The 24,432-nt window shown below is 42.7% G+C and overlaps 1 protein-coding gene across 8 annotated transcripts in view; it reads left to right on the top strand.

Moving 5' to 3' along the window:
- The window catches only part of DENND1A (DENN domain containing 1A), a 478,231-nt gene that overhangs the window by 291,660 nt on the left and 162,139 nt on the right, over positions 1 to 24,432 (top strand). For all 8 annotated transcript variants that reach the window (XM_054584397.1, XM_054584400.1, XM_054584396.1 and 5 more), the window contains one exon: positions 8,533 to 8,634. In XM_054584397.1, the coding sequence (XP_054440372.1) occupies positions 8,533 to 8,634 (102 nt within the window). The remainder of the gene's footprint in view (positions 1 to 8,532; positions 8,635 to 24,432) is intronic.

Raw genomic sequence — 24,432 nt, forward strand, 5'->3', positions numbered from 1 at the left:
GAGCACGTCCGCCTGTAGCGCTCCTTTTGTTGTTGTGAAAGTCAGTAAGCGGATGGACGCAGAGTGTGTGACGCCACCCTGGCCTGCACAGGCCCCCGTAAGGTCCGCTGTGACTCTGCATCACATAACCAGGAGTGTAGTTCACCTGAGACGTGACTGCATGAAGCCAGCAACAGTCAGTCGGTGAGGATGAAGTTTGGATTAACAAACTGTTAAGATGTAGTTTTTGATTTAGTTTTAACCATATTGCCTCTGGGGGGAAAAAAAACAACCACCTGCTGAGAAGTCAGACTTAAAGGAGACAAAATACAATACCAGGAGCCTTGTCAGTTGTGCCCCTGTCATAGAGGGGTGAACGCCGGACTTTCTTTGAGCCAAAGCAAAGCATGTAGTGGGTGTGATAACCCGCAGACTCAAGAGGAGGTTGTAACCTCTTGAAGCAAAGTGCCCTTGCATGTCGGTCTAGACCCCTTTGATTGGTCTGGTTGCTGGTCTCAGAGGCGCTGCCTCAGGCGCTTGCTTGGCCATGGGAGAGGAGACTGTGCTTGCGGCCTCAGGGGTGACTCCAGCAGGGAGAAGGCAAGGCCATCACCCTGGGCACATGGGAGCGTGGCCATGTAGGTGCAACGTAAATATTTCTCTTTTTCCTTTTTACTTAATTCTCTCACAAGTCTGTATAGTATGTGAATATAGCCCCATTTTATAGATGAAGAGACTGAGGTTCTACTAGGTTTAAAAAGCCTGCCCTGGGTCCTCAGAAGGAATTAAACAAGATAAAATCCAAAGCCCAGTCCATCTGAGTCGTGTTCTTGCTGCTCTCCCAGACAAAACTGACTCCAACTGCAGGCATCTCTCAGAAGGTGCCTGAGAACGTTGCTGCTTTACTCCTCACTGGAGATGGGGCAGGGCAGACTAAAGGAGCCATGTGTGTTCTAGAGGTGTCTGCCTTTGCAAACAGATTTTCTTACAGTGAAAATATTATAGATTGAATCCTTTCTATCAATGCTATATTGCTTTTTCATAATAATAATAAATACCCAGTGCCTGTAATGTACTAGACAATGTATCCTAAGTACTATATGTATGTTAACTCATCTAATCACTGTAAGTCTGATGATGTTCTTGTTACTTACTTTTTGTAAACATTTTAGCAAACTATGAGATTTATAGGGAAAAGTGTACTCATCCTAAGTGTACAGCAAGATGAGTTTTTACAAGAAAGGCACACGCATGTAACTACTACCAGACAAAGAAGCAAAATACTACCATCCCCCAGAAGCCTCTCTTGCCCTCTTGTAGTCGTTCTTCCTCCAGCCCGAAGGTAACCATTATCCTGGGTGTCAGTACTATTTTAATCTCATGTAGATGAGGAAACTGAGGCACGGGGAGGTTACAAGGTTTGCCCAAGGTAGCACAGCTGTAACCGGCAGAGCGGGGATTCAGAGTGTGGCAGCCTGGCGCCAGGGCTGTGCTCATACTTCTGAGACAAGCAGGAAAAGGCCAGTAGGTTGGTAGGAGTTTGAAGTAACCTTTGGTCCGAAAATCAGGTGTTTAAATTCTTAGAGTCTTGGAACTCTACTTCATTTATTGATATAACTTTCAAATGGCAAGGATAGAGACTCACTTTTCATAGCTCCTCCATTTATTGTTCACTCACTGCAATCAGGCACTGTGTTAAAGTCTTTACACAAACTGACTCAACCCTCACAACACAGCTGTGCAGTAAGTAGTAGTATCCACATTTTCTAGACCAGAAAACTGAGGGTCGGGAGGGAGGAACCTGCCAGAGGTCACACAGTTGCAGAGGCAAGGCTTGGATCCGGCTGTCTGATTCCGGAACCCAGTCATCTTAACCTCCATGTTAACTCCTATCTTGCCTTCTGTGTCAACTGTGAATTAATTCTGCACTAATTAATCATGGTAATTTTACATGATTGTTATCATTGCCATCATTATTGTTATTCCCATCGCACTTACTTGAGCAAACTCAAATTTGCTTACGCTGGGCTTGCGTTGTCCGTTTGTGCTTACGTTGACATCTGCTGCCAGGCCTGCCTCCCAGCAGAGTGGGTCCAGGCACAGTATTTCATTCCGTCTCCAATTAGTGAACACGTTTCCTGAGCAGGCCTGGTGTTGGGCCCTGGAGATACAGGGACAAAGAAGATGCGAGCTGCCCTGACGATGGTCCTGATGGGAGGACAACAGAAAAGACTCACTGTGTGCTGGCTCCTTTGCCCCATGGGTGCCGCCTCACTGACCCACAGCCTCCATCCTGTATAGCCCAGTGCTCTGCCGGGGGGCAGAGGGGAAGCTGCGCCCCTGCTCTCCCAGGCCCAGGCCCCGCTGCTTTCCTTAGCCCCAGCCCTCTGCTTCCGCAGCCAGGGAGCAGCACATGCCCCGACCGCTCTTTGGATCCCCGGCGTTCCATTGCCGGTGCCAACTGCTGCTCTCCCTTGTGAGGCATGGTTCTAAGTCCTACCTTTTGTCACTCACAGCCCCGTCCACTCCCTGGACGGGCAGGATCACCCCTCATCTGGTTGCGGGGCTGGTGTGGTTTGAACAAATGTCATTGACATTTTATAGATTAGATTGAAAACCCATTGTTCCCATACACCAACTTTACAAAGTAAAGTTCAATAAAGCCTTCTTAGCTACAGTAGAGTGATTCTCGAATGGACCCCACTTTTGTATAGGGAAGTGTATCAGAATTTCTAGGGGCATTGGATTTTTATGTTTATTCTAAGAGGGCATAAGTGAAAAACGAAATTTTAAAAAAAAAATCCTGGGCTACGCAAAAAAAGGAAGGAGGCAGGGAGCCAAACAGAGCTGCAAATCAGAATGTACCTTGGGTGATGGCCCAGGGAAAAAGTATCTTGTCATGTAGCTTTCATTCAACATCATTCATGCTTTGTTATTTTTTATAGTCTATCATGATTTTATTCGGTATTCTGGACATAGTACTAATGTGTTTATCATTGGGGTATAATATATGTACAACAAACAGTCCATTTAAAGTGTATGATTCAGTGAATTTTGACAGTTTTAAATGTTCACGAAACTACTGCCACCACAGTAAAAATTATAGAATTACTAGTACCCTCAAAAGATTGTTCCTTTTTATTAAACAAATGCTTATCTTTAGCTGTTCATGTGCCAGACACCACTCTAAGTACCTTAAAAAGGTTAACCCATTTAATCTTTGTAACAAACCAATGAGGTAGGCACTGTTATCATCCCCAGTTTTTAGAGGAGGAAACTGGGGCATAAAGAGATTAAGTGAAATGCCCAAATTTACACAGCTGGTGAGTAGTGGAGCCGAATTAGAACTCAGACCGACCGGCTTCCAGATCCTGTGCTCTTCACCCATCAGCTGTACTGCCTCTCATTCATTCATTCAAGAATTGCCTAACTTGGGGCAGGAGTGAGAGTACAGAAATTGTCACGTGACCCCAAGAAGCCCACAGTCGAGGGGAGGCACTGAATACCTGTAAAAATAACTCTCGATTGACTCCTAATTCTGGTTGTGGGAATAACCACAGGGGAGCACAGGGAAAGGCCAATTTACTGCTACCTCTGGCCCTCTGGCGTGAAGTTAGCCAGGCTTGGCTGAGTTCTTGGGGACTCAGGAGAGGAGACACACAGGCAAGAGAGCCACTGTTGGTCGAATGCCCATTATGGATGTCCTGGGAATCATGCAGACTCCTTTACATACAACTCTATGAGGTGGGTGTGGTCATGATCCCCATGTTACGGATGAAAACCTAGGGGATTTAAGAGGTTGAATGAGTTGCCTCAGGCAATCCATGAGGTAAAGGGCAATCCCCTATTCCTCTCTGCGGCCTTGCCACCTGCCATACTATGATTTTTCCCTTCCCTGTCCTGAAAGGACGGGGTCATGCTAAATCTGCCTGTGACAAAGCATAAAGGGAAAGACACTTTTGATTAACAATATTTATGGGAAGATGCCACTTTTATGTATTTCTCTATGCAAGAAATGCCATTTGGAAAGCCAGTGTGTGTGTCAGTATTTTTTCTTTCTTTCTCTCTGAGAAAATGCCTATAGAGTCTGGTGAGGGTAGGGTCTGCAGCTGGCAGGAGCTTCGGCATATGTTGTAACTAAAAAGAGAGGGATGTGTTCGTGGGACAGGCCGCCGGAGAGCTGTCTCGGTGTGCTGCGGTACTAGTCAGCGTTTTAATTGGGTAGGGTTTTTGGAGGACTATTTTGACATCTGCTCGTGTCTTTGCTGATTTTTCTTCACTTAGAGTAGGAAACACAAGCTGTGGATAAAATGACTTTAAAATAATTGGAAGTAAAGCTATCTTTTTCAAAGTCGAATTTGAGAGGGACACTTTTTAAGAAGTGGAAAGTAAATTCCACTTCTAGGAATCCATCCTAAAGCACAAGGCTTTGTGCCTACAGATTTCATGACAATATTACATATAATAATTTCTTAACGGATATAATAGCCCGCAGAAGGGACTTAGATGGTGGGTTTGTTTCCATGAAGTGAAACATTTTGTAACAATTAGTAATGATCTTTACAAAGGTTTTGATGAAGTGGAGCATTGCTTATATGTAATAAATAGAGAATCAGAGAGAAACATTAAGAATTGTTTCAACTGCATTTTGTTTTTTTTTTTAAGTAGGAATTGGGGCAGAGGAATGTGGAAGGAAACGCACCAAAATGTTTTCTCCAAATGGGTGAATGAGGGTAACCGTAATGTTCTTCTTTGAACTCTTGTGTCTTTCCCTTTTTTTTCTCTCCCAGTAGTCATATGTCATTTTTATAATACAAAAGGCAAGAGAAAGCAGGTCCTGAGTGTGATAGTAAAACTGCTTTGGTAGGTATTTGTACTAAAGTCTGAGCATCGGTCTGGGGACATCTTCAGAGGCTTTCAAGTCAGACTGGGTTCAAAACTCAGCTCTGCCACTCACTAGCTATGTGATTTGGGCAATTTGTTTGAGCTCTGTGAACCTCGTTTCCTTGTCATGACCATGGAGATGGCAGTATCTCCCTCCTGACATGGACAGGATTAAATGACTGGCACCCAGTACGGGTCCAACTTCCTTCTCCACAAGCGACCCCTTCTCGCACCCTCGTTTGAGGTTTATTGTGTTTTTTTGTTTTGTCTTTTTCATTCTCCTTGTTTCCATGAGGCTTCCAGGGATAAGGCACTACCCTCCCGAGCTGGCCTCTGATTCTTTCCTTGGGAACACTGAGCTTCAGAAAGGCCCTGGGGTCCGTGCCAGCAGCCCCTTTGGAAGAGGCCTTGCCACCAAGAGGGCAGCATTGTCCTGCAAGAGGAAACTGTGCCGACCCAGCCCCTGCCTGGAGCCTGGTGCTTGGGCATTTTTGTTACTAAGGGGACCCTGGCCTACTCAGTCGGGAAAAAAGTGCCAGGTTTTTGCCTCTTCTTCAGCCTGCCGCCGTTGTTGAAAAAGTAAACACTCCACACAGCTAAACCAGCAAGTCCTCCAGGCAGGAGTGGGGAGAAATCAAAAGCCCTGCCCAGCCCAGCCGTGGAGAGCCCACAGGGCCAGGCTCTGCTGTTGGGGCCCCGCGGGGAACACAGAAACAACGCCAGTTCTGGTCCACAGCCAACGTGCCACTCACTGGGCCTTTCAGCCCCTGCGGCCTCTCTCCAACGGCCAGGCCCCTTCCCCCTTGCATTGACATATCTGGAGCTCTTTGGAAGGTCAGAAGAGGCAAAAAAATATATATATTTATTTATTTATATTAATATATATATTTATTTATATTTATATATATATATAGTGTTTCATATATGATGATTCTGAAGTGCAGCTGCCCTAAGCTCAGTCCTTGGGGCCTGAGCTGGGGCTCTGCCCTTCTTCCGCTCTTCTCTGATTGTTTCTGGTGCTGGTGTCTTTGAAGTGAAAGCCCAGCAATTGCTAAGAAGGGGCCAGCAGACTTTTGCCCTTAGGCCGTTGCCTCCACAGCCGTCAGACTAGTGCAGGCTGGTGCATGTATTATTAAAGTAATAGTAATAGCTATTATTGCGAAGTCCGACTGTGTGCCCAGCAGCCCCATGGGGGCAGTGGGGTAAGGAGGGCAGTCACAGTTATCCTCTCGGTTTTACAGAGGAAGAAGCCACAGAGTAGCCACATAACCTGAGGAAGCCCCTTCAGCTCTCTTGAGCCTCAGTTTCTCACCTCTGAAATGGGAATGATGATACCTCACCTGGAGCTACATTGCTTGAAATGAAAGACACTTTGCAAAAGTGCTGCGTGAGCTCTGAAGTGTGAGATTAGTGAACAAGGTGGTCATGGAGGCCATGTTTGTAACTTCCTGCTAGCATGCCGCAAGGTATTTAACCTGTCAGGTTGCAAAAGGAAGCAGCTAAGGAGCCCTGGGCAATTCATCAGGAGTCTTCATGTTCTCATCTGTAAAAAAGATTGTGCTTTGTGAAACACTGATGATGTGTAGTATTATCAGCGCTGTTTGCTCATAGTGTTTCACTCTAAGTAAGGCGGTCAGTTAATGTAAGTGTTGGAGTTTGGGGGGGAGAATACACTTCGAAATAGGCAATCTTGTCCCTCTTCTGCGGTCTCAGCCTGTAGTAAGCACTTAGTAGAACTATGAATTGATTGGTAGGTTTGTGGCCTGGGCCCCCATGGCCTAGGGAAGCCAGTAGCAGAAGTTTGAGGCTCCTGGTCTTGTTGAGGGGGAAGATTCCAGGATTCTGCCCTCAGGGAGTGTTATTTCAGCCCTGAGAAACTTCTGACCAGCATGGCTCCACTCCTGCTGGGAGGAGTCTGGAAATGTTTACACAGGTACCAAGTTCAGTGCTGGAGGCTGGAGTTCGAGACAACAAACGTAGACCAATATTAATGAGCTCTTAGTAGGTACCAAATCATTTTGTCGGGTGCTGGTTATTATGCGGTGGTGAGCCAAACAGATGAGCCCTGAAGGAGCCCACACCCCAGCCGGCCCAGGGTACTGGGGCCCACCGACAAGGGCTGTGCGGATCTCTCTCAATGAGGGGTGTCTCATGAGGAAGGGCACGATGGGGCTGCCATGTTACCTCTGCCCCTTACCTCATGTTTCTGCACCTCATTTTCCTAATGTTGCATAAAATAAGGGTGATAACATGCATTTTGCAGGGTCTGTTAAGAATTAAGTAAGATAAGGTCAGTAGAGCATAAAGCAAGCACCAGCAGTCTTCTAGTCCATTGTAACTGTTGTCCATTTCCAGGGCATTCACAAATTTAGGCTTAAACAGCCATCGGGATGTCCAGCTCCATCGCTAGCCTACACAGTACCCTTGGGCGAATTAGGAGAAAGTATCTCTTCCCTCCTACCACCATCACTTCTGACTAACGTCACGTGGCAGACACATGGGTTGGCAGACTTCGCCCCCAGCTTGGCTGGCCAGGCATCCTTGGACAGGGCGCACTTCCATAATCGCATATAGTAGCTGTGAAAATGGCTAATAAAGAAAATGATTCCTTCCTCACATATACCCTAGGTCCCATTTTATGCCTTTGCCCTGACTTGATATGCTCTCTTTTACATCCAAAAGTGTCCCAGTTTAGACAAATTATAGGGTCTTTCTGTTTAACCAGGGCAAGAGGAAATAAAGACAATAGTTTGGAAGTTCTAGACTCTAAAGAAACGAGCTTAGACATGGGATGGAGTGAGAGGGTTTGATGAGCCTAGGCGTGGTGAGGAGGCAGGAGGAAAACGGAGATGGGCCCTGGCACTGGGTGAATGGTGTGATTAAAAATGGAGAACTGAAGCTTCACGCAGTCTTGTATTCTTACAGACCTTGGAGACTTGCTCCCAGATGGTGGGCTCTCCTTTTTCCCATATTGTACCTTAATCCCTTCCTGCTCTCACCAATCCAAACACCTGCTAGACACGAGTCTCCCTTTCCCTGTAACAGTAGAATCGTGGCTTATGGCCGCAGCCTCTGGGCTGTGACTCACTAGCTGGGTTCCTATGGAAAACAAAGCCAAATTGAAAGTGTAACCTTCCTACCTAATGTTTAAGGGAAATGTTAAAATGTTAACACTAGGCCATTCACTGTATTCCATCCCAAAGGAGGACGAGCCAGAAGAGAGATGGGCATGTAGCCTTCCGTAAATGAGAGGGGCTGGGTTGATTGTGGGTGTCACGAGAGCGCAGCTGTATATCAGAGTACCTGGAGGCAGAGATTTCGATCTCAGCTTCTATTTAAAAAAAATGGAAAATAGAGGGTAAAAATAACATTGGGCATAAAGATCTCTCTTCCTAGCTGTGTGGCCTGGGACATGGTGACTTAGTCTTTGTGACGCCTTTTCCGTTCCTGGGGCTTGGGGATGACCATACAAGCTCACAGCATTTTTGTGACAGTGTCCTCACACACGTGAACCATCTAGCATTGGGCCTGCCCCAGAGTAAGCGTTTGTCAAAAGCCTTTTTTTTCCATATTCCCCTTCCCCAGAGAAGGCGGGGGTTGGGGTGGGGGAAGAGCTGTGACCTCGTGGTGCTTCAATGATTTTCTGTTTTGGAATTTTTTTATTTGCAGAAAGTCAGAAATATGGCCCTGGATGATGTCGTGATCCTTAACGTGGACACCAACACCCTGGAAACCCCCTTTGATGACCTCCAGAGCCTCCCAAATGACGTGGTGGGTAGCATGAAGGTGACATCCCCCCATGGGGAGAGGGAAGCGGGAGGGTGGCCGTGGCTTTCCTGTGCCCTAAGGATCGCACTGGGTTTGTCTGTTCCCTGGAACCTTTGTCTCAGTGAAGGAAGTTGGAGGTGATTCATTTTTGTAGACATGTTTTTCTCTCATAACTTTCATCTGAAAGGCCGCAAAGCGATCCCAGGGCCTAGATGGCTCCCCTTCGTGTGGGAGCCTTGGGGTCTCGCCATCGCTCTCCAGCACATCACCGTGTCCCCTCAGGTGGTGAGGGGACTTTCCGTGTGAGTGATTTGGGGCACTTCAGTCCTCCATTTTTTTTCCTGGGACACACCATCAAACATGGCCATCAGCAGTTTTCTGCTGACCCTGCTCTGAGCACGGCTCCGTGTGCCCTAAATCTTTCCTCGTGACCTCAGGTCTAGACAGGACGTGGGCTCTAGTTACGTGGGCAGCAGAAAGTACTGGCTGCCGCATTTGCCAGGGTAGCATCTGACCTCACACTTGCTTCACGTTGCTACCCAGAGCTGCCTCATGGGTGACTGTTTGGAGTAGACCCATTGTCCCCCATTGTCCTTACGAATGAGGAGGATTGGGGTTCAGTGGGAAGCACAGCTTTGGTATTTCTGGTCTGACCTCCCTGACTCTGCCTGCGAGAAGATCTCGAGTTAATTCCAACTTCCAGACTGAGAGGAACATGGTGCTGGTACCGGGTTGGGTGTGTGTCACTGGGTGTGTGTCCTCGCCGTGGGCATTGTTGCTCCATTACTGCCATGGGTCGTGCTGGCATCATGGGGTCCGCTCTCTGGAAGAGACTGGTGTTTGCTGATGAATGGCTTACAGCAAGGTTTCGTGATCTTCTGCTCTTAACTCGCTGGGAGATGTTGGAGTTATTTGTGCTCTGTAAAGATGTTCAGTTTGTAGCATAGCTAAACAGTGGCTGCCATTCACTGACCCCTGCGTGCTATGATTGTACTAAGTGCTCATCATGGACCTCTCATCTCCTCTTCACATCACTCTAAAGAAGGTCTTTTTCTTATTCACACTTTACCCACAGAGGTAGAAAGAGGGGGAGCCAAGGAGCAAACCCGACTCTGTCACTCAACAGAGCCACCGGCCCCGCTGCCTCTCTGGGTGCCTTCAGCATTCAGGACCTCATTCAGTTAGCACCATAGCCCCATGGAGTTGGCGTCCTCTCCCTTCCACAGGGAGATGGAGACCTCAGCGAGCACGTGCCTAACCACAGACCACACGGCTGGCTGGGGCAGAGCTGAGGTCGGAACCCCAGGACCCCGGCTGGACAACACCAGAGCCTGGGCTGCCTCCATCAGAAGTAGGAAAAATAAAAGTACCAGACACTGTGAGGTTTGTTCCTCATGTCAGAAACAGGGTACGTGGTTGGTCTCTTAGAGCTTCCTGACCATAATTCAAGTTCTTTTGGTCCAAGGAATGCTACCCCAATTCCCTCTCAGTGGAAACTCTCCCTTTAAGCCATGTATGTCTTAGGTATGGACATTGCAACTGCTGAGTGAATGTGGTAAGTGCGCCTGAAGTACAGTATATCAGGTGCAAGGAATGGCCAGTGGCCTGGGGCAGCCCAGGGTGAGAGAGACTGTGGCGCAGACTGGTCCCCTCTGCAATGCTCTGACCCCATGCTGGGCACTGAGGAGCAAAAATGAAGCAGACCTGGTCATCCCCCTCAGAGATCACATTCCAGTAGGGGAAGCAGGCGGTGTGCCCTACATGAGTATCACAGTGTGCCGGAGTAGGGGCCAGAAAAGCGGAAATCGGGCACAGAAGAGCCTGAGGGTGACAAAATGTGAGGGAGAGCAATGGAGACTTCCTGAAGACGGTACACTCCAAGATGCCTTTTAAATGATCAGTGAAGTGGCTTCAAAGAACCAACGTTCTTAATGTGTCACAATAGAATTCATAGGTTTCGTTCTCTAAGACTCTGTGAGCTATGAGTCCTTGAGAGGAGAAATCATATCCTGCCATCATTGTGTCCCCTGCATTTAGCTCAGGACCAGGGACTGGGAGCCTATCAGCATATCCACGGTGGACCTCCCAGTCTTTTCTTTTGCCAAAGCTACTTAGTGACGGCATCTGACAGACACTGCATTTTTCAAAGCCTCTTCTCCATCTCTCCAAAACGCCACCTGGTCCAAGCTCTTATTTCTTTCCTGCACTGTTACCAGCAGCTTCTGAACTGGTTCTTGGGACTCTCTAGCCCTTCTTCCTCAAGCACTAGTTAGCTTTATAAAACACAAACTTAACTATATTTCCCTAATTTAGTTATATTTAGTTATAGTTATAGTTTACTAAATTTAACTATATTTAAAACCATTTCATCAATGAACATAATTTTAAAAAGATTTTTTTTAAGATTTTATTTATTTTTAGAGAAAGGGGAAGGGAGAGAAACATCAGTGTGTGGTTGTCTCTCCAGTGCCCCCTACTGGGCACCTGGCCCACAGCCCAGGCCTGCACCCTGACTGGGAATTGGACAGGTGACCCTTTGGTTCACAGGCCAGCCCTCAATCCACTGAGCCACACCAGTCAGGGCTAAAAAAATTTCTACGGACAAAAAGCCTTCCATAACTTCCCAGTACCTATAGATTAAAGACAAGTTCCTTTTGTTGGCTTTGGAATCAGAGAGACCTGTAATTACGAGGTCTGTCCAGAAAGTATCCATATATGTAATATGAAAAAGAGAGACATTTATTGAAGAAGATAAAAGAACAAGATACAAGAAACATTGTATATAAGACAATGGCACTTCAGTCCCCTTCAGAGTAGGCACCTTGGGGCCTCACACAGTTCTCCCAATGACCATCAACCACCCCGTCATATTTTCCTGAATCTCATCTATCGACTGAAGTCTCTTCCCTTTCAAAGGTGATTTTAGTTTCGGAAAAAGCCAGAAGTTGCTGGATGCCACATCTGGGCTGTAGGGGGGCTGAGTCACCTGGGTGATTTGATGTTTCACCAAAAAACTGTGCATGAGACATGATGCGTGAGTGGGCACATTGTCGTGACGAAGCTGCCAATCACCAGTTGCCCATCGCTGCAGCCTTCTGAATCATCCAAATAGTCTCTGTGGAGGAATGTTCAAGCTTCATGCAAAACTTAATGCAGTTTCATTGCTGTATTCGCTCAGTCATTTTAATGCGACAGCCACACAGTACACATGCTCACTCAACGACATCTGCCGCCCCCACTGACTAGTACAGTGAAGTCATCATTGTTAACACACGGGCATCTAAGTCCACTCTCCTTGGCTGCCAGCTTACATCAATGTCGCGCAAACCGTTCTTGTTATATTAACAACGGTTGGACTTCCTTCTGGACAAACCTCATATATCCAGGCTTCCTCAATTACTAGCCATATGATCTTGGGCAGTTGCTTACGCGCTCTGAGCCTTTGTTTCCTTAAAACATCGTTGTGACTATTAAATATAATGCACATAACATATGTAAAATTGTCCTATGAGCTCTGTAGATTGTAGGAATTATGGATGCAAATGATGACGAGGATGGCATTCAACGCCCTCCTTCATGATATCCACCTGTTGGTTGGTTGGTTGGTTTGTTTTTCCTATAGCTTTAGCTCTCTCCTCACTGCCTCAGACCCTGCATTATAGGTGTTTGGAACTCTTAGTATTTCTCCCAAGCTTACATGTTGTTTTGTAACTTCACACTTTGCATACAGAGTTTCTTTTGTCCCAAATGTCTCACCCCATCTGTCAATCTCTTATTCATTCTTGAAGATTTAACTCTAAACGTTAGGCTGTAAAAACCTTCCCTGACCTCTCCAAGTGGATTTGGCCATATCTGTGTGTCCCCACAGCTCCTGTACTGCTTATATAATTATACTTATCAACCAGCAGGATAATTTATTACACATTTCTGTGTTTCCATTTTAATTATGAGTTCTTTGAGGGCAGGAATCAAGTTTTATTCATCTTTGTTTCCCAGGGATCTAGCAGCCACTGACTAGATAGATGGAAGGATGAAGGGAACATATGGATTGGGTTATTTTGGTAGATGAAATCTTGCAAAACATGGCATTCGTGCTGGAAATTTTATTAAAAGAGGCCTTTGTTCTGCTTCTAGCCATGATGGAATAATTGGAACTAGATTTCTGCCCCTGACATTAACAACTAAAACTCAGGACAAATATGAAAACAACTGTTTTCACATATCGTACAACAAGCAGTACAGGAGTATGATCCCTGAGAGAAAGGAAGCAAGTAAGATAAGGCCTACAGCCCGCCCTGCCCCCGCTTCTGCCCCGAGGCATTTTCTGAACTTTGGCCCAGGAGGGGGCTCCCCAGCCAAGCACTACAGTCTTGCTGAGTTAAGGGGTTAGAGATTGAGTTTGAGGAAGAGGTAGTTTGTGGGTCAGATTATAAAACAGGAGGGAGCTACTCAGCAAAAGAGCTTCAGAAATCAGAATTGGGTCCTCTTGACTAATCGGCTGAAGACTGACCTGCCCACCTGTGGGACGGAGCTCACACAGACTAGGGATCCTTCAAGCTCTGAATAGCCAGAGCAGGAAGACCATAGGGGATCACTCAGGAGAAGCATCAGAAACCCCCTGAGGCCAAGCCTTGCTAGTAGTCTAAATTAGCTCTGGGTAGATTGTTTTAGCCCTGTCCCACCAAAGCTTAACATCAAGCCTTGAGGCTCTCCGCTCCTCCTGTTTGACCGGCAGCCCTGTCTTCCCGCGCAGCGCCAGCCTCAACCCTGAGACACGATGGTGAGGGTTGGAGTGAACGGATTTGCCCGTATTTGGCGCCTGGTCCCCCGGGCTGCTTTTCACTCTGGCAGGGTGGATATTGTCACCATCAGTGACCCCTTCATCACCTCAACTACATGGTCTACATGTCCCAGTATGATTCTACTCATGGCAACTTCAAAGGCACAGTCATCAATGGAAAGTACATCTCCATCTTCCAGGAGTGAGGTCCAGCCAACATCACATTGGGTGATGCTGGTGCTGGATATGCTGTGCCGTCCACCGGTGTCTTCACTACCATGGAGAAGCCAGGGGCTCATGTGAAGGGTGGACCCAGGAGGGTCCTCATCTCTGCCCCTTGGCATGCCCCCATGTTTGTGATGGGTGTGAACCATGACAGGTATGACAACTCCATGAAGACTGTCAGCAAAGGCTCCTGCACCACTAACTGCTTGCTCTGCGCCCCCAGCCAAAGTCATCGATGTCAACTTTGGCAGTGTGAACGGTCTCATGACCACAGTCCATGCCATCGCTGCCACCCAGAAGACCACAGATGTCCCCTCTGGGAAGCTGTGGCGATGGCTGAGAGGCTGTCCAGAACACCATCCCTGCTTCTACTGGCCCTGCCAAGGCTGCGGGCAAGGTCATCCCTGAGCCAAATGGAGGCTCACTGGCGTGGCCTTCCATTTCCCCGCGCTCAGTGTGTGAGGTGTGGATCTGACCTGTTGCCTAGAGAGAGCAGCCACCTACAATGACATCGAGGAGGTAGTGAAGCAGGCATCTGAGGGCCCCCCTCAGGGGCATCCTGGGCTGTACTGAGGACTTTGTCTTCTGGAACTTTAAGAGTGCCACCCACTCCTCCACCTTCGATGCTGGCGCTGGCATTGCCCTCAATGACCATTTTGTCAAGTTCTTTTCCTGGTATGACAATGAATTTGGCTATAGCAACAGGGTGGTGGACCTTATGGTCCACATGGCCTCCAAGGAGTAAGAGCCACCTGGACCACCAGCCCCAGTGACAGGAAGAAAGACCGTCAGCTGCTGAGGAGTCCCTTGCCACAAATCGATCCCCCAACACACTGAGAATCTCTGACCTTCAGTTTCATTCCTAGACCCCCTGAAGAGGAGAGGGGCTTAGGGAACCCTACCTTGTCGCACCATCAATAAAGTTCACTGTACTCGGAAAAAAAAAAAATCAAGCCTTGAGGAGCATAAGAGAGGGCTTCAGGAATGCTGGTAACATGCTGATTTTTTACCTTAGTGCCAGTTAAGTGGGCAGGAATTCCTGAAGCTGAACACCAATATTTGTACTTTTCTGTACGTTAAACATAAATAAAAAGGTTTAAACAAAACTGTTTCTTTAAAAAAAAAAACCTTAAAAGGATCAACCTTTTAAGGATATGCAAGAAATTCAATGTCCTGTCAAAATAAACTTCAACCCTCTTTAAAAGAAGACAAAATCTAACACTCAACCACACAGCATTCACAATAACTAGCATCCTGTCAAAAAAAGTACTAGACGTTGTGAATCAGGAATATGTAACCCATAACCAAGAGGAAAATTAGTCAATAGAAACCAACTCAGAAATGACAGGCATGATGGAATTATCACACCAAGAACCTTGAGATACAAAATCTGTCTCAAGGTCATGAAAATCGGTCACGAGCAATTTAAAAGAAGACCTGAACTTAACAAGGAGAGAAACAGAAGATACAAAAAGAATGAGAGGGAACATCTAGGAGTAAAAAATATAATACCTGGATTGAAAATTCCACAGATAGGATTAAAAGGATATTAGATACCACATCTTAAAAGAACAATGAACTTGAAGACATACCAATAAAAACTGTCCAGTGTGAAGCAGACAAAGGGTAAAGACTAGAAAAGGTTAACAGACCCTTTAGGACCCATAGCACAGTATGGAGAGGACTAACGTACATGTAATTTGAGTCCAAGAAGGAGAATAAGGTGGGGAAAGACAGAAAAAATATTTAAAGAGATCGTAGCCAATTTTTTTTCAATTGTGATGAAAACGATTCCCACAGCATTCCAAGGAGCACAATGAACCTCAAGCATACTGGACCGAAACAAAACCACGCAAAGAGTAGATAGTGAAATTACTCAAAGCAGTGATAAAAACAAAAGCTTAAAATTAGCTAGAGAAAAAAAGACACACATAAATGAAAGAAGTAATGGCAGAAGACTTATTGCAAGAAACTACACAGCCAGAAGATAATGGATTGACATTTTTAAAATAGTAAAGGAAAATTTTGTCAAACTAGAATTGTATATCCAGTGAATATATCCTTCACAAATGAAGGCACAATTAAGACACTTTAAGAAAAACAAGATATGAGAGAAAACCATGTCAGCAGACTCGCACTGTAAGAAATTTTAAAGGAAGTTCTTCAGATGGATGAAAATTGATACCATGGAGAAACTTGGACAGTAAGGGGTGGAGAATGCCATAAATAGTAAATATGTGGGGGAATGTAAGAGACTTATCTCATTTTTTTATTTCTACAGGAGGTAATTGAGCAATTTAAAGTAGAAACTACCATACTGTGTGTAATAATGTAGCCAGAAGTAAAACACACGGCTGCAGTAGCACAGGGGACAGGGCAGGGGTGGAGGGTGGGGGTTTGCTGTTTTAAGGTTCTTGAATCATACAGTATTATTTGAAAGCAGACTATGAAGTGAAGGATGTATATTGTAAACTTAAGAGAAGCCACTAAGGAAAAAAATTTAAGGTAGAGATACCCAGCTAATAAGCCAATACTGAAGATCCAAAAGATTTTTGGGGACAAGGATAAAGGAACCAAACATAGATGGAACAAATAGAAAAGTTAGCAAGATGATAGATTTACCCAGCTATATTGATTCTTACATTGAATATGCATTGTCTGAATACTCCAACTAAAGGAGATTAATAAATTACATTTAAAAATAAGACCCAATTACATGCTATCTACATGAATTCCTCTTTAAATATAGAGAGTCAGATAAATGAAAAGTAAATGGATGGAAAAGATACCTTGTTAAAAGATAGTGGATAGAGGATAAGAGGCAAATCTTCCTTACAGAATAATTCCAAGTAATAACTGTAGATATTCTCTCTAACCCAGATGTCCAGCCTTTTGGCATCCCTGGGCCACACTGGAAGAAGAATTTTCTTGGGCCACACATTAAACACATTGTGACACATAGTCACAAAAAAATCCCATTGTTTTAAGTAAATTTACAATTTTGTGTTGGGCTGCATTCATAGCCATCCTGAACTGCATGTGGCTAGACTCAATGACTCGTTTCCAAAAGATAAAGTGTGTAAAAGAGTAACTGTAGTGGAGAAGTGGTAGGCACTACCTTAACCAAGTGATCAGGTTTAACATCACCAGTGGTGCCATGTGAATATTATGTGACCCTGATATGAGCTAATGAGAAGGATCCATCACCCCTCTGGTATTCTTTCCAAAGCGCCAGTCAAGTCATGGCAGAAGCTTCACATGAACCCAAATTTAGGGGCATTCTGTGAAATACCTGACTAGTACCTCTCAAAACTGCCAAGGTCATTAAAAACATTGGAAAGACTGAGGAACTGTCAAGAGACTGGAGAAGAGTAAGAAGACCTGGCAACTAAATGCTACGTGGAATTCTGGATGGGATCCTGAAATAGAAAAAGGACATTAATGGAAAAACTAATGAAATTACAATGAATTTTGCAGCTCAGTTAATAATAATGTACCAGTGTTGGTTTCGTAGTTTTGACAAGTGCACTGCATAAGATATACTTCATATTAGGGGAAAGTGAAACTGGGTGAGGGGGAATTTGGATACTCTGTTATCTTTGTAACTTTTCTTTAAAGCTAAAAATACTCCAAAATAAAAAATATTTTTATGGGGGAAGGTAGGACAAGGTAAAGGGGGTATGAATGGTGATGGAAGGAGACTTGGGTGGTGAACCCATGATATAGTATACAGATGATGTATTATAGAATTCTATGCATGAAACCTATATAATTTTATTAACCAATGTCACCCCAATAAATTGAATTTAAAAATGAAAATTTCAAGAAGAAAAATAAAGTGTATACAGTATAAACCTGAAACTAATTTTAAAAAAATAGTGAATGTAAACTGTAATTGAAAAATATTTTTTAAAGTATAGTTTTAAAAAGGAAATAAGGAAGTATTACAAACAACTCTATGCCTATAATTTTTATAAATTAGATGAAGAAATTCCTTAAAATACACAAATTACAAAAAGTGACTCAAGAAGTAGAAAATAGAAAAACAACACTGTTTTATTAAGGAAATTTGAATTTATAATTAAAACTTTCCCACAAAGAAAACTCCAGTCCCAGACAGCCTCACCAATTAATTCTATCATTTATTTAAGGAAGGACTAATTCAGTGTACACTAACTTCTTCAGAAAAGAGAGAGAAAAGGAACACCACCCACCTTATTTTATGAGGTCAGAATTAACCTGACATAAAAACCAAACACAGAATTTACAAGAAAACTACTGACCAATATACCTTATAAATACAGATGTAAAAAATCTTTAACAAAATATTAACAGATTGAGTCCAGCAATATGTAAAAAGTATAATACATCATGATCAAGTTAATATAGGTTGGCTAAATATTTGAAAATCAATCACTGTGATTTGCCATCTCAACAGACTAAGAAAGATAAACTATATCAAAACATACACCAAAAAAACCAATTTTACGAAAAATTCAACACCTGTTTGTAATAAAAGCTTTTAGCAAACCAGGTGCCCTCATTGTGATAAAGGGCATCTGGGGAGAACTGACAGCCAACATCACACTACAAGGGTGAAAGGCAGCGTGCTGTCCCCGTGTGGATGGGGACCGAGAAGGATGTCTGCTCTTCCCGTTTCTATTCAGCATTTTACTGGAGGTTCTAACCAGTTCACTAAGACAAGAAAAAGAAATAAAAGTCCTAAAGATTAGAAAAAAGAAAGAAAACTTGTCTTTATTCAGACAGCATAATCGGGTGTATGGAAAATCCTAAGCAGTCTTATAAATGAATTTAGCAAATGTTCAGGATAAAGTCAGTATACAAAAATCAAATGTATTTTTATATACTAGTAATGAGCAACTGAAAGTGAAATTTTTAAAGTACCATTTAAAATAGCACACAAAACAAAATAATTAGGAATAAATTTACCGAAATATGTGCAAAATTTGTATACTGAAAATTATAAAACATTTCTTAGAAAAAACTTCAAAGAACTAAATAAATAGAGAGATAGTCCATGTTTTGGATTAGAAGACTCAGTATGTTTAAGATGTTAATGTTCCTGAATCTATAAAGTCACTATAATCTCAACCCAAATTCCAAATGGCTTTAGAAGAGGGAGGGGGAAACTTGAGCTGATTTTTTAAAATATTTTTTAAAAATTTTATTGTATTTTTTTGTATTTTTTAATTGATGAGCTGATTTTAAAATATCTATGAATATGTGAAAGATCTAGAATAGCCAAAACAATGTTGAAACAGAACAAAGGTACATGACTTGGGTTACTTACTTTCAAGACTTACTATGAAGTTACAATAAATGTAGATAGTATCAATAGTCATGCAGTTCAATAGAACCAAATAAACCATTCAGAATTAAAGCCACGCATAAATGGTCAGTTGATTTTCAATAAATGGCCAAAGTAATTCAGTAAAGAAAGATAGGGTTTTGGGGTATTTTTCCCAAAAATGCTAGTGGGACAATTGGTTATCCATATGGTACAAAATGAATCTTGACTTTTACCTCATTCAAATATTGGTTCAAAGTGGGTTATAGACTTAAACACAGAAGCAAAAAGTAGAAAATGAATAGAAGAAAGCCTAGGAGAAGATCTTCATGGGGTAAGAAAGAATTCTTAGAGAAGACACAAAAAGCACACACCATAAAAGAAAAAGTGGGAAATCAAACCTCATAAAAGGGAGAAACTTATCTTCTTCCAAAGACACCATTATGAAAATGAAGAAACAAGCCACAGGCAGAAAGAAAGTATTTCAGGACTTATATCTGCAAAAGGACTTTTATCTAGAATATATAAAGAACCCATAAACTCAATAAGAAGACAGCCCACTTAAAGAGTGTACAAAAAAACTTGAAGAGAAACTCAACAGTAAAAAATACTCAAATGGCCAATAAGCACATGGAAAGACGCTCCATGAGGGCGTAAATTAATTACACTGAGGGTGCTGCCATATACTCACTGTATGGCTAAAATAACAAGGTTATGCATTTCTTATAAATGTATATGTTAAAAATATGTTTACTATAAGACCAAGCAATCCCATTCCTATGTATTCACTCAAGAAAAGGAAAAAATACACACTCACGTTTGTGAATGTTTGGGGCAGCTTTTTTCATAATCACCAAATACTGGAAACAATCCTAATGTCCTTCAACCACCAAATGTATAAACCAACTGTGGTATGCCCATAAAATGGAACACAACTTGTCAATTAAAAAAAAACAACGAACTATTGATCTGTCCCACAAAATGGATGAATGTCACATTGTGCTAAGTGAAAGAATCCATTTATATGCCATTCTGGAATAGGAAAAACTAGAGATTGAAGTCAGATGAGTGGTTGTCAGGGGCTTGCAGTGGTGTTTACATGACTCTTCACCTTTCAAAATTCACAGAACTCATCACTAAAAGTGGTAAATTTTATTATATGTAAGTCATACATACAGTATGTCAATAACCTGACTTTATAAGTTTTTGAAAGACCAACAATACCAAGTTGGCAAGGATGTGGCACAGGTGACCTGGAGCGTTATTCACTGATTATGGGAGCATAAAATGGTAAAATCACTTTGGAATAATACAGTTTGGCAGTTTTCTATGAAGTTAAACATACACCTACCATATAACCCAGTAATCCCACTCCTATATATTTACCCAAGAGAAGTGGAAAAAAAAATAACCCCCAAACAGGTTTGTACATCAATTTATAGCAGCTTAATTTATTATGCTGAGCAAAAGAAGCCAGATATGAGAATATCTAGTTAATTTTATTTACGTAAAATTCTAGAGGAGAGAAAGCTAGTGTGACAGTGGAGCAGAGGAGTGGGTGCCTTGGGCTGGGGCAGAGAAGGCAGGGACTGTAGAGGGCGTCAAGGAGCACTTTGGGGTAAAGGAAATGTTCTGTCTCTTGATTGTGGTGGTGGTTACACAAACGTATACATTAGTCAACTCACTGAACTTTACTTTTTAAGTGTATGTGTTCTTTTGTGTAAAGTATGACTGAATAAAATTAAGTTAATAAAAAGAAGCCTTAGAAATGAATTTTAAAAGGAGGTACTAATATTGAATAACTTTCAGAACTCTCCTGGTTTTCACATGATTTATGAACATGGGTAAAGAGGGTGACTTTGCAAGTAGGGTCACTCTGGCTTTCTAATCAGGTACCTAGACAATTTAGTCTTAAATTTTGTAATCTTATCTCAATCAGCTTTTTCTGCCATAACAAAAAAAAAGTGAGGGTCGCAAGGTTAATGCTGTTGTACTTTGATGGGTTCCATGAAACTTGCTAATGCATTGTTTTCACTGACAATATTGTGTTGTTTCATGCTGTGGATTTTGGAGAAGGAATGTGGCAGGAATAGTTTATCTTTTATTGGTCTAAAGTGCTCTTTACAGACTTCACATGTATCTCAAGCTCACATGGATGCTGAGAACAGAAATACAATGTCTCCTCCCTCCACAGCCATTTAACCAAGTAGTCTTCTTCTGTTTCCCTCTTAATATTTCAAGAACATCTCATCTTCCTTGGTGTTAAGCCAATGGACAGTTAGTAGGGCTTTTAAAAAGCCTTGGAACAGAGAGTTTAATCTCTCCCAGGCTTCGAGTGGTGTAGACATACAACACTTTATCACTGAGGAACAAGATTTCCCAGGGCTCAGTGGGGCCCTTTCTAATATTCTTTGGCCTGAAATTTGCAGGTTTTTGTGTGTGCACTTATATCTGGAAGCCTTTTCTGACTGCTTACTCTCTCTCCTTTCTTTTACTTCATGCTTTCTATAACCCGATTGGTGTTCTTTTAAAACATGTTTCTTATATGATGATATATGTAATAGGACATAAAATGTACTCCACTTTGAACCAATAATTCTACTTAAAAGGTTTCTTCTGGAAAATACTTTTAAATGAAGAAAGCCACCTAACCAAATAGCATACTTTTCTGTTAACCAAAGTTGGAAGCAACCTTAATATCCAAAACTGGGGGGAATGATTAAGATAATTTCTCCCACTGCTGTTCAGTGGAGAGTACTCTACAGCCATTCAGAATGATGGTTATGAAGAATGTGGGCAACACAGGAAGTGCTGAGGACTAAGGATATAACTTAGTGAAAAAAGGAGAATATTAAATAATATATCTACTATGACCATAATGAAGAAAAACAGCCAGATACACAGAACTAAAAGATTTTTAAAGAACTTCGAAGTTACCAACAGTATTAGGATGATTAACTTAGGAGTTAACATGTTTTTTATTTCCCAAATTTTCTGAAATGATTTATTACTAGTTTTATGATGGAATTTTAAAAAACATCTTTCCTCCTCTCCTCTGAAATGCTTGAATGCCTTCACTTTTGGCTTTATGGTTTATATATTTTCAGGACCATAGTTTCTCTTCCTCCATCTTACTTGGTTAAAAAGATCACAAATAATTTAATGATGCATTTTAAACCCACTTAAACTTTCTTGTTCTTCCTTGGTGGAATTTTTGAGGGATATCCAAGAGGTCTGTAAGCATACAAACAGAGCGAAAACATGTTAGGCGCTGTTCATTGGTGTGAGAAAGGGGAGAGAGTGGCCCACAGTGCCCCAGGCCCAGGGGGTACCGTCCTCCCACGTGGCATCCAGACTTCTTCACAAGATGGGTGCTGACCACAGGCAGCCTCAGCTTCATCCCTTTACTACTCATACCCCCATTTCCCAGCCACATGGAGAATGATCCATTGCCAAAGGCCTTACGCTCTTTCCCATCTCTGCTTCTTTCCATGCTGTTGCCTTTGGATGGGATACCCTTCCTTCTCTGCCTGGGAAAACCTGTTTGTTCTGTAGGGCACACTCCTTGAATGTCCCCACAGTTGGACATGCCCTCCTCTAGGTTTCCATAACATTTCCCCACAGCACTTTCATACCATTTACTATAACATGATGCTTATTTACCTCTTTTCCCCCCTAAGCATTTTGTGAACACAGCCCTGGCACGGTGCGTGGCTCATAGGTGCCTTCAGTGAATGTCTGTGAAATGAGTGAATGAATGACATGAGCTAAGTGTGCAATCTAGTTTGAACACTAGCACTTGGAAAACTCATGTATTTATCCAGTCATTTATTTATTCAACATTTGATTCTCTACTTTGTACCAGTATCTGGAAATGCAAAGATCTCTGAAGATCAGAGTTCCCCTTTTGACGAGAGACAAGAGAAATTCAGTGTACATTACAGCTACAACTTGCTGGTAGATTGAGTGTCAAGCATTTTGACTCTTTGGCCATGATTACTAAATACCACTGGGATTTTACTTTACAACTTAGAAATGGCTTTCTTCACATTGCAAGTAGTCACCCATTAATGAAACCATAAAATCAATTTAGTGGGTTACAGCAAGCATTTTTAAAAGGGAGTTAAATAAAAAAAAATCAGAGTATATCACATATAATATAGGTAAGTTTCAATTTATGAAACTGCATAATATATATATACTGGTTTACAAACTATAATACATTGATTACTCTGCATCACAATAAAGAAGTGGACCATTAATATATTATGACCATTTTAATCCTTAAAATTCATACTACTTAATGTATGAATTACCATTACACTGTATGACTGTATACCATAATATATTTGATCATTCCTCTCCTTATAATTTCAAATTTTGTATTGGACATATTTGTAGTTAAATCTCTACATCATTTAATAGAATCCCATGAATTCCCACAAGTAGAAGTTCTGAATCATGGGAATATAAAAATTTAAGGCTTCTGACATATAGTTTTAAATACTACTAACTCCCCTCAAAGGAGCACACTAGTTTTCACTTTTATCAATAGAAAGAAAGCACCTACTTTTGAAAAATTTTTAAAATTCATGTATTAATTTTTTCATTGAAATGCGTGTGTAGCTATTTTGATCTCCTGTGTTAGGGCCAACAAGTCATTTGACCCTGTACCTCTCCCCTTTGCTGCGAAACTGGAGACTTGGCAGTGGCTTCCTAATTGCATGCTGTGTCTTCAGTCTCATCTAACTCCAATCAGTTTTCCAGTCTTTATACAATCAAGTCTTCCTTGATCCTCCCTCAGTAGTTCATTGCTCTGTCCTTTGTGTTCTCAAAGCACATGGCACATCCTTCTGTGACAGCACTAGTCATGTTATAGTAGAATTCTTGTCTGTGTCCTCTCTTCAAACCCCTCTAGGCCAGGGACTGAAAACTGTTCCTTCTTCATGTTTGTATGTGCCTCAGAGTTCAGCATATAGCATTGTACTCAACAAATGTCTACTGAGTGAATGACAGTGTCCTGTTTATTTGAACCAGTGCCCTTGGGACTGGTCAAATTACATTAAAATTGGGCTGTACCATGTAGCTGTGTGTCTTTGGGAGTCCAAAGGCAAAACGGGTGCAGAAGGGCCCAGATGCAAATAAGTCCAGGGTCCACTTGCTGCCTCCCTTCTGAAGTACCCCGAGACCCTGGAGAGGCTGCTGCAGGGCCTTCTAGGAGCTGGTGTGCTAGCCGTATGAGTTAGCAATGCATTTGGTCCAGAAGCAATGGACTCCCTCTTCCAGAGCAGACTTCATGGGCTGTCTGGCCTGAGCAATCTGCTCTTCTGAAAAATGTCTAATAGTAAACTTTGAAAAACAAAACAAAACAAAACCAGCCATTCTTGAAATCCCAATAGGAAGAAAAACTGCTGACTGGGGAGATGGGCAGGCCCTGATTATACTGAGTATCTTATAACATAAATCTGTGTGTGTACAGGCCTTATAT

This window comes from Pteronotus mesoamericanus, unplaced genomic scaffold (genome assembly GCF_021234165.1).
Source record: "Pteronotus mesoamericanus isolate MK-2021 breed Mesoamerican mustached bat unplaced genomic scaffold, CSHL_Meso_final contig_78, whole genome shotgun sequence".
Taxonomy (NCBI): Eukaryota; Metazoa; Chordata; class Mammalia; order Chiroptera; family Mormoopidae; genus Pteronotus; species Pteronotus mesoamericanus.